The 11,390-nt window shown below is 39.6% G+C and overlaps 1 protein-coding gene across 1 annotated transcript; it reads left to right on the top strand.

Moving 5' to 3' along the window:
• The first annotated feature begins 3,388 nt into the window (after positions 1-3,388).
• On the top strand, positions 3,389-9,818 carry LOC117494315. The gene is made up of 10 exons (XM_034145160.1): positions 3,389-4,555; positions 4,741-4,801; positions 5,728-5,816; positions 7,520-7,663; positions 7,927-8,051; positions 8,235-8,371; positions 8,504-8,597; positions 9,115-9,226; positions 9,464-9,687; positions 9,795-9,818. Exons 3-10 carry the CDS (start codon positions 5,729-5,731, stop codon positions 9,816-9,818), a joined length of 948 nt encoding a protein of 315 aa, XP_034001051.1. The 5' UTR covers positions 3,389-4,555; positions 4,741-4,801; position 5,728.
• Positions 9,819-11,390: the final 1,572 nt, after the last annotated feature.

The following is an 11,390-nucleotide window of genomic DNA, read 5'->3' as shown; positions in this document are numbered from 1 at the left end:
TCCCTTCCTCCTCTCTCTTGCTTCTACCTCTCTTCTGGGGTTGCCTCACTCTTACATATACAATTACCTCTCTGTTCTCACCCCCACCCATCCACCCTCTCCTCCTCGGCAGTTTCCTGCTCCCAGATACAGGCAGCCCCTGTTTTTAGCTCGGCCAATACATTGTTGGTATTGTAGAAAACAACCAAGAGAACCAAACAGTGAGGGCAGCTGTTGGAATGCTGCGGTGATTCAGAATGGACTGAGCCTTCTCTTGTTTACAACCAGTGTGTGTTTCAATCCGGTCCCTTACACCACAGAATTTACCTAACATAAAAAAAGATGTATAAAGGAATGTCAGCTGCATATTGGTATATTGGTTTTCTGCCTGGATTGTAAAGGAGCACATAAAGGGAATTTATAGCATTTCTAAAAACATTAGCATCGCTCATGTTTCTGGTCCTCACAGCCTCTTTGCTGTTGTTTATTTCTTCTCCCTAGAGTGTTTTGGCTGCTAACCCAGAGCTCACAAGGCTTGGAAGAGTGACTGTACCCCTTAAAAGGCAAATTCTTGACGCGCCTCCAAAAGCACCCCTCCCCTTCTTTGTATTTACGCTCTACATTCCCTCTTTTCTCTACATTTGTTTTCTTCTTCTTCGTCCCAGGTCTTTATTTTCTCACTTTAGACAGAAACCAGTATTGAGACAGTCTTGTTGTCCTAGGCATTTTGCCCCAGACAAGCCTTCCAGGTGTTCTTCCTTTTCCTACTTTACCATAGCATCAATCCCTCACACTGAGTCCTGTTTCTCTTAGACCCCCTTCCAGCCCCTCCTTTTTCCTTTTTACCTCTCCCCTCTATGCATGTCTTTCAGGCAAGGTCTCAGACATGAGCTCAGGCTGCAGGCAGCGTTTACAACTAACCCCCCCATTGGTTTTACATGCCATGAAATGAACTCCTTCTAATCAACTCAGGTCCCACCAAGGTCTTGCCTTTGCATACGGAACATATGGAGAAAGACGGCAGGTATTTGCGGACTGAGACATCTTCCTTTGCGTATTAAATCAAAAGAAAGATCCAAATATAATCTGATTAGAAGATATGGTACTGTACTGATATAGAACTCATACTAGAAAAGTATTTTTCTGCAAAGACTTGGCTACCTTCTGTTGCAGCATACTTGGCACGTCAGGGGTCTTGGCAGAAATCAGTTTGACTCTGGAACAGTGAAGATTAACGACAGATTTCAAGGAGTTTTTGATAAGGAGGATAGGAGGGAGAGCAAGGATAACATCTTAGACAAGAGTTTATATAGACAAGATAAACCAAGCCCTTATATGGAGAGGCAGGGAGAAAGAGAAGGGATTGTAATGGAGAAACAAAAGCTGAAGAAACAAAGCTGCACAGAAATAGACACAGTTGTGATGATGTCATTGGTGACGCCACCCAAGCCTCCTTATATGTCAGAGCTTCTTTAACTGAAGATTTGATTTCACCTATCAAGTTCCATCGTCACCAATGGCACTAAATCAGCATTGTAAAATACATAGAATTTTGCTAAACAACCTTGGCCCTTTTTGCCTGGTCCAAGCATCTGTTTTTGTCAACACACTCTTACTCCCTAAGCGTCCAGGAGCGACGCTTGGTCAGGGTCCCGTGGCGTCCAGTTGTGACGCGCCGAGGCTCCTTCAGCTTCATAAACGGACGCAAAGAGCTTTCAACTGATTGCAATGTATTCCCATCGGCGTCGGTATTTGACGCTTAGGGAAGCACGGCATTCGTTAGTGTCGGAGGCTGTTAAACGCAATGTGAGCGTCCATTCCCATTGGATAACGGAGAATTGTACACCCGGAAGTAAGTATTCCCCTTACGGGCCGTCTCCACGGCAGCGTTAAAAAATCTTGAAACGCTTCTGCCCATTCACTTTGAATGGGGTAACGTCACTTTTTTTCGCTTTCGCCGAAATGCATTGTGGGCAGGCAAGCGGAGATTCTCAGGATTTTCAAGATCCAAAGTTGAACAATGTTCAACTTTTGAGGCTGAGGTGGAAGCGTCAGCCAATCAAATCCCGTGTACGCAAATCTGACAGTTCAAGCTCTAGCCAATCAAACGGCGTGTATGCTGGGAGAGAAATACCGCAGGTCATTTCCTCATATTCCAAAAAATGGAGGAGAAATTAGCGGTAGCGAATCAATCACCCGGTGCTTTATGACCAGACCTACCGGGATATAAACCGGAGGAGCCAGGCATGGAGGGAGGTGGCAGAGACAGTGGTAGGTTTTCGCCTGTTTTGGGGAGTTTATATCCAGTTTACTTCGGGCTTTTTTGCTTCGTATGTCGCGGGCGGGAGATTCATGTGATTGGTTGCTCGCAAAAAATCCTCAAGCTTCAGATACGCCCACCTCCAAGATTTTTTTAACGCTGCCGTGGAGACGGCCCGTTACTGTCAATTGATTTGACAGTGATATCTCCACTACTCATCAACTCAAAAACACCAGATTATTGTATCCTTATTAATTAAACGACATTGATAGGTTTTAGTGTGTGTACAATGCTTTTGTCACGTTTTACCCTTCAATTCTGAGAAACAAGTCGTTTTCTATGAGTTTTGGATGGCCGAAGACATTACATTACCCACAATCCTCTGTAGCAACCATAGACTGTATAAAAAAATTAAATGATACATTATTCCGAGTGTGCTTGCTTTTCTCTTCAAAAACACCAGATTATCCTTGTTAATTAAACGACATTGATAGGTTTTAGTGTGTGTACAATGCTTTTGTCACGTTTTCCCCTTCAATTCTGAGAAACAAGTCGTTTTCTATGAGTTTTGGATGGCCGAAGACATGACATTACAACCCAGTCTCACGGCATTTCGTGTTATTAGTCACGAAATTAATTTAATCTATTGATTCGTGTTCACCAACACGATTTTCACATTTTTTTCGTGTCACACAGAATGATTTTAAATGCAATGTATTTCTATTGGTAGTATGTTTCGTGCCTGCAACACGTCTTTTTGTCCGGTCGGGTCTTGGAAGACCAGAAGCTGTGTGGTTCATAAAAACATGTTCTTACTCAATATCTTACCCTAAGCCTAACCCTATCCCTTTTATTTTAAATTGTATAATGTCTGAGTTTTTTTGCCATCAGTGAGGAAAAGAATACTGAAATCTGTATTTTATGTCATCTTTTTTTCCTTCTAATTTGTTATTATTTGGTGCAGGCACGAAACATACTACCAATATAAATACATTGCTTCTAAAATCGTTCTGTGTCAGAATACTTAAATCTGTATTTTTTTTAATGTCTTTTTCCTTCTAATTTGTTATTATTTACATTGCTTTTAAAATCGTTCTGTGTGACACGAAAAAAATGGCGAAATCGTGTTGGTGAACACTGTGACGACCCCTGCCTTGTTGTCTCCTGTGGTGTGCATGGCCCTTTAATGTTTCCCCTCTGCCTGTGACGCCCTGATTGGGGACACCTGACGCCCTGATTAAGGACACCTGACGGCTGGCAGAGGATAAAGAGGCCGGAGGCAGAGTCTCGATCTCTCGCTCTCCCGCAGAGGACCTGACCACGGAGCAGCCACGTTGCTTAGCCTTTTTTGGCTTTTTCCTTTGTGTTAGTTTTTCTTTGTTTATGACAAACTTTTGTTAATAAATATATTTTTCATACATGTTCTTGTCCTTTCCCACGCTTTTTGTTATGGCCAAGAGCCAGGCCATGACAGATGGGGGCTCGTCCACTTCTCTTATCTGTGATACAGCAACGGATAGGTAAGATTTGTGTTGGGAGTTGGTGCGCGTGTATAAAGTTTGTTGGGAGCGCGTTTGCAGTGCGGCCGGTTTCTTTGCTTCGGCTCGTTGTGGGAAGGACATTTCAGATCGTTGTTTGGGGACATATTTGATTACTTTGTGAGGCTTTGATTTGTTTGGTATTATATTTTGGGAGAGTGGTTGCTAGTTGTTCTTAGCCGTGGTCAGCTGTTTGTTTTTGTTTTTTCTCCTTTCTCTCTCGTGGGGGTTTGTTGGTGCGTTGCAGGTGGAGCAGTGCGGAGCGGTGCGGAGTTTTCCCTGGCAGGTTAAGCGGCGGTTCCCTTGGGATTGTTGAGCGGGGTGTGTAGTGTTGCGGAGAAAGTGGTTGAAGCTTCGGCTTGGGAGCATGGCCGTGGTCACAGTAGTGTTGCTAGCTTGCTAGTCGCTTTGCTGGGCCAGCGGTCTCCGGTGCATAAATACCCACCACAAGTAACTGCATGAAGACTAGGGAGGAGATTAGTCAGTGGGATGGTGAGTTAGTGGGGAAACTCCAATCAGAACATTAGTGTTGTTCCAATTTGGACGCATAATAAGTGTGGTGGTATATGTCCGGGTGGTTTTTGTGTTTTTTTTTTTCTTTCTCATCTCTCGGTTTAAAGGTCCGGTGTTGTGTTCCGGTGAGGGGTCGTTTGAAGTTAATATGGCTGACGTAGAGGCATTTATTGAAGCTCCGTCTCAGGAGTTGCTTGGTACTTTTTCAAGAGAGCAGCTGCTCTTAATTGCTGAGCATTTCTCTGTGTCTACACAGGAAATATTGGTGAGTATTTTTTCCAGAGTAATTACTATTTTGCTCTGAAATAGTGATATTTAATCATTTTGGAGTGTATTTATTACTCATAGCTTCTAGAGTGCGATCAAAAATGCAGAGTCAATTCTATTGGAGTTAAACCATGACCACGCCCACTCATGTTCCTTAAGTTTAACTTCTGCCGCCATTACAAGTCTCTCGCACAGATGCACACTCGAAAGCAGACGGAAGAAGAGCAGAAGAAATTCATGCCAGGTAAGCTTATTTTACTGGTTAAATTAATGTTAGAAAAGGTAAAGATATTGAGAAACAACACAGCTAGCTACAATTAAAAAAAAGAGGCTTACTGCACAATTCGTTTAGTCAGATGCTAGCATTAGCTTTTAGCTGATTAACATTACAGTGTACAGCACTTTCAGCGGTTTATGGACAATATTAATCCCACGTGTAATGGTAGATAATAATTGCATATCATTACTGTTTAGCTAAATGTGTGCAAGGCAAAACAATTGAGAAACAATACAGCTTGCTACCATTTTAAAGTAAGCTCACTTTAAAATTGCTTTGTCAGATGCTAGCTTTAGCTTTTAGCTGTGAACATTACAGTATACAGCACTTTTAGCGGTTTAAGGACAGTATTAATGCATAGTGGATCAGTGAAATAACTGTATTTAATCATTAACTGAGCAGTGTTGGCTACCATCACTTTCCATCGGATTTTACAGAGAGCAGGTGCACTAAAAAGCTTTAGCTGCTAACACTAGGTCAGCTTTTAGCTGAAATGAGGTCACAGCACCACGTGTGTTTTACTCTGACAAGAGCAAAAACTGTTTCATGGTCAGTTTTCAGCTGGTGCTAGGTTGCAGCACCACGTGTGTTTTACTCTGATAAGAGCTGAAATTGTTTCGCGGTAATTTTTTAGCTAGGCTAGGTCATAGCACTGTGTGTGTAGGCAGACACCTTTTAGCAATCTAGTTTCTTTGAAGTTGTTTTGACCTATTGAATTGAATCCTTAATTCAATTTGTTTGCATACTATTCAACTATTAATGTTGGTGGTTACAGTGGAAATGTGAATTGTATTGTTTTTTACTGTATAGCTTGTAATTGTTTAAACGTTTAACTTGCTGTTCAATGATTGTAATAATGCTATTCAAATTAACTATTTGTTCTTGTCATCAAGGATGCAAACTGTAAGGGTGAAGTACAAGGATCATCAGAAGTACATTTGCTATGAGGGTCAACTGACCTTCAAATCCTTTTTGGATTGTGGTGAGTGAAAATTAAACATATTTCACACTAACCTATTGAACATACTTGGGATGTCAGTTTATGCGTGGCACACTTGATTTGTGGTTACAGGCCGTAAAAGGTAGAATTAATGGTGCACACACACAATAGGGATGGGTACCGAGCCCCGGTATTAAACGGGCCCCGGGACTGAATTATTAAAGACCGTGGTACCGTTGAGCTTCAACGATACCGGAGACATGTACAAAATATGTCTTATGTATTATTGCTACACAAACATTATATTGCAGTTTTAGTGTCGCCAACTCCGTTTCTAATACGCAAAAAGACTGCAAAATGCGTTTATGATTATTTTTAGTATTTTCGATCTTTCCAATCCAGACGAGAGATCTCTCTCCCCCGTCTGTTTGCGAGGGGGCGGGGCAGTTTACACACACGCAGCTGCTACATGCAGCAACACACACGCGGAGGAGATGGCGGAGAGAACGCGCTCCGAGGTGTAGTTCAACTTTACCCGTCTCGATGTGGACAATGCTCGTTACCAAAAGTGCAATAAGAGTTTAGCATGTAAGGGCGGTAACACGAGCAATTTGTCTAAACATTTAGCAAAAGTGCACCACATTCAGACGGAGAAATGCACCGTTTTCGACGGTCTTTCTAGTAGCGCTGTAGCCCCATCCACGAGTAACGTTTCCACGTCAGGTGTATTATGTATGCTAGCAGCAACGCAATTATACAAACATGGGTTAATGATTAGAGGTAACCGGGTTATTTAGTTTGTTAAAGTTTCAGCTATTCTGTTTACAATTCTGTCATCAGTCATCTGTCATTTAATACGATTTGTTCAAACATTGTTGTTTCTTTTGATGTGAAATATTTTATTTTAATAAAAAGCAATGTTAGTTTTGTTCACAATTTGTTTAGTTAGTTTACCTTGTTTTTTCTTCAAAAGAACTGATAAAAGTACCATTAAAAGACCGGATCGATAAAAGTAGTAGTACCGTTAAAACCTTTACGATACACACACGCTCTGTTACAATAAAACACTTTCAATACAAATCCTTATGACTCATTTGGCTTGATTCTAAGTGAACAGGTCAATTTGACCCTGAACAGAAGAGGTGTCTCGACTCTCTATCAACATCAACCAATTGGAAAACATTTTTGAAAATGTAAAAAATTCTTTATGTTATGCAAAACTAAAGTATTTTATATCAAGGTTTTTCCAATGAAAAAATACATTTGAAAAATGTGTTTGAATGTAAATGTTTTGTGAAAAACAAGTGACTTATTCTAATGGAACCATGATTTGTGAGAGGTGAATAACACAATTGCACTAAATATTGATTTCATTGATAGTAATAAAAGGTACAAACAAAAAATCTGGATTTTGGGGTTTCTGACCATTTTTGAATAATTAAACATGCACCAAATGCAGTCAAATTTACCCAGAAATATTATTGCTGTTACAGAAAAACTAATACAACAGGAGGGTTAAAAGAAAGTAATTGGTTCTCTATTTTTAGGGACCTCAACATTTCTATGCATCATTATTCATTGCATAAATAATAATAATGATATTGCTGTATTACTCAGGCTGCTGTGCAGTCAGTTTTGGGGTAAACATTTTGAAGTAAAGATGGACTTGATTTCAGTTTTCTGGTTTTTCTTTACAAATATACAAAATACTGTATTTCATCACAACTCTTATTTTGTCTTCACAGTTGCCAATAAATTTGACATTCCCACCTTGGACTTAAAAGTCTTTGATGTAACAAAGACTGAAGTTGACGAGGAGGTGTTTGAGTTTCTAATACAGAAACAAGACCTTGGTGTCCTGGAGATTTGTTTGCCTCAAGATCCAAATGGTGAGTTTCTTTCCATCTTGGAGCCCCATATTTATCCCTAACACTCAAATGTATCTGCTGATTTGTTGTTTCTCATTATTACAATCATTTTATCATCATTTATTTTCCCTTAACTTAAATCAGTAGTGGGGCTTATCTTATGTGAATATTTTGCATTCCATGTATAATTAACAACAACTCTTTGAGTAATAATAGACATTTCCACTTAAATTGTGTTATGGTTATTGTCAATCACACCATATTTCTGTCAACATGATTTCCAGATTCGTTAAGCTCCTCTGCAAGCGCCTCCGTTACAAGCTACAGCGATGTGGACTCTGATGACACCATCATACTGCAGCGTAGTCCTGCTTCTACAAAGAGAGAAGAGGATAGTCGTTTAGCCAAAGTAAGCTCTGCAGATTTCATTACAGCCTTTGTCTGAAAGTTTTAACAAACTTGAAAATGTAGTGATAAATGACAGATGAATGAAAGTTAAGAAATAATGATTATAGTGTGTTTTTTTACACTTGATATTTTATGACTGTTTTAAACGTTTCAGTGTGTTCTTTTTATTATTACTTCCACTAAGATGATTGAAGACATTCTGAAGAACAAACCTGGTGGAGAGAGGATCATGAATGAGTATGCTCGGACTAAAAGTCTAACAGATTCCAGGAGACGCGATATGGTCAAGATATTGGTTGCACAAATGACAAGTGATCATGGGTATGTTTTCATAAAATCATAACATACCTACACACCAAGGACACTTTTATTGACTTGATATGGTGAAGTACAACACCCTTCTTTTACAGAAGTTGTGTGTTTGTCTCACGCTGTGTGTGTCTGTGTCTGTAGGACAAGTCCTTCAAGGCGTGTTAAAGAGGAATACGCAAAGGGCATCACTTCCTTGTTCCCAAACCTGGCCGATCCTAGGAGCAAGTTTGGCTTTGTAAGTACATTAGAAACTAGGTGTCACACAATTCTCTGGGACTTTTGCTTTCCGTCCTCAAAATGTAAATGTGGAAATTATTACACTGTTGGGTGATGTTTCCAGTTCAGCTAAATAGTATGGAGGTTATTCCCTATCTTTATTCAAGAGCGTGGTCTTTCAATTTGAGAGCATAATTTCTTGATTTCATGTTCACATTTTGTATTTCTTTCCCTCAAACCCTGTCCTCGCACTCCAAATAGTGCCTGCTTGCACTTAGATTTGCTCTGCTCCTGCTCAAACACTTGCACTGAAATCAATAAATGATACTCTCAAATTGAAAGACCACGCTCTTGAATAAAGATAGGGAATAACCTCCATAAAAGAGCTATCAACATTTCTGTATGCCCACCATATTTGTCATCTCTCCTAAAGCTTTCCTTAAATGTTATTAATGCCCAGTTCAGTGTGTAGTTTTAAGGAGATAAAAACTATATTTAACCTGCTCATCAAACTGAATTACACCCTTTTACTTTAGGAGCATTATTACAATGCAGAAGATGGTAGTGGGTACCTGGCATGGAGACTGAAATTTGTTCAAAAGGGAGCATCAGAGGGACAAAAGAAGACCCTGCGTCAGTCACTAACAGGTATGTGATTTGTATTGTAGGTGGATAGTAAATCTAATTTATAACACATGATTGGAGAATAATTTAATGTATACTCTTGTTTTTCTAAATCTTGTACTCTTTTGTAGTTTGTATTTATTCTGTTTCTGAATCAAATTAATCTACTTTCATCTGATGACATAACTTAAAACAAAATGTCATATGTATGTAAAGAGCAGTCAAACACAGTATTCAGTAAACATTCCACCTCTGTAACAGGTGGTCCAAAAGCTGATAGAGGCCCTTTCACAGAGGCAAACTGTCTAACCACTGAAAGCCTGTGTTGCGAGGCTATCGCACTGATGAAGCACTCAGCTGATGAAGCAATTGTCAAGGAGAAGATGAAGCAGACCTTCACATATCGCCAAAAGATGCTTCATGACCCAGTCAAGTCTTCTGAAATATTCACTGTGTTTCCAAGATTCCTAGACATACCAGGAATGGTATGTGGATCTTTGACTGCCTTATTACTGTTCTACAAAAGCCTGGTTAGGGATGTTAAATCTTTCATGACCCTTATGTCTACTTTTCTGTCTTATTCCATCTTCAGTCCTTCTTGATAAGAGTCTTGTAGACAGCTGCGCAGCAACAGTAGCTGAACTTAAAGTGGCAGGTGTAGGTGAAACCACCATTAATTCTTTGGTCATTTCCATGGAAGAGATTGTTTATGATATCCATAATCAAGCAAAAGAGTCTGTAAAAAAGTGTCTATCTTTACAGGAGCCTCACAAAAGTGACATTGAGTGTAAAATCGATCAGTGTTTTGAAAAAATGGAAAATCCTTTTGGTGTATTAAATTCAGAAAGTAAGAGAAGGCAATATTTTACAGAGAAGTGGGGAAGGGTAGACCCAGTAGAATATGTTCTTGGTACAAGATTTGATACCCTGCGCAATCGGACTACTGGAAGTTATGAACAGGTTGTTGTTACTGATACATTTGTTTACATCCCAATTTTGAAAACATTACAGTTCATTTACAAACACCCTAATATAAAGGAGATGCTGCAGACTGAAACCATTTCAAAAGAAAATGTCCATGATTTTTGTGATGGAGATTTTTTTAAGAGTCATGCTCTTTTTTCAAAACAGAAACATGCATTTCAGATTCAGCTTTTCTATGACGATTTTGAAACTGCAAATCCTCTAGGATCAAAACGGGGAATACACAAATTGGGAGCAATCTATTTTACGTTGCGAAATATTTCTCCAAAATACAACTCAATTCTCCTTAATATTCATTTGGTCGCTTTGTTTCATGCCCAAGACATAAAAACGTATGGCTTTTCTAAAATCCTTGATCCACTTGTGCAAGATATTCAAATACTTGAGAGGGATGGAATTATGGTTCACTTGTTTGATCAGCCAGTGTATGGAACTATTGTCCAAGTAACAGGTGACAACCTTGGTCTCCACTGTTTGTTTGGTTTTGTTGAATCATTCAATGCCAGATATTGTTGCCGCTTTTGTCTCGCTGAGAAAGAGGACTTTCAGACAGTCTTTGATGAAGATTCACCTAAGATAGTTATGCGAACTGAAACACTTCATGAAGAACATTGCTGACAAATGGAGACAAATCCAACTCTTCCATATGTGATGGGTGTTAAACGTTCTTGCTCTCTAAATTCCTTGCAGTACTTCAGTACATGTACAAATTTCTCTGTCGATATCATGCATGATATCTTGGAGGGAGTGGCACAGTATGAAATGAAACTGCTAATACTTCACTTGATAGACAATGGCACCACATCAAAGGAAGTTGAGAGAAGAATTAAGAGCTTTAACTATGGTTACATGGAGCAAAACAACAAACCTCCTGCAGTAAAGTTGACAGAGGGCTCAAATGACTTGGGGTTAAATGCCATCCAATCCTGGTGTTTACTTCGCAATCTACCGCTTATCTTTGGAGACTTAATTTCTCCAAATGATCAACACTGGTATTTGCTACTACTCTTGCTTCAAATAGTAAACATTGTATTTTCTCCAAAGTTAACAAAGGGAATTACTGTTTTTCTGAAAAACTTGATCGCAGAACATCACAGATTGTTCAAGCACGTGTTTCCAAACAAGAGGCTGCTACCAAAGCATCATTTTATGGTGCATTACCCTACATGTATTCGTAAAATTGGTCCAATTTTGCATAGCTGGT

This window comes from Trematomus bernacchii, unplaced genomic scaffold (assembly GCF_902827165.1).
Source record: "Trematomus bernacchii unplaced genomic scaffold, fTreBer1.1, whole genome shotgun sequence".
NCBI classification, from domain to species: domain Eukaryota; kingdom Metazoa; phylum Chordata; class Actinopteri; order Perciformes; family Nototheniidae; genus Trematomus; species Trematomus bernacchii.
This window is presented reverse-complemented; position numbering and strand designations above follow the sequence as displayed.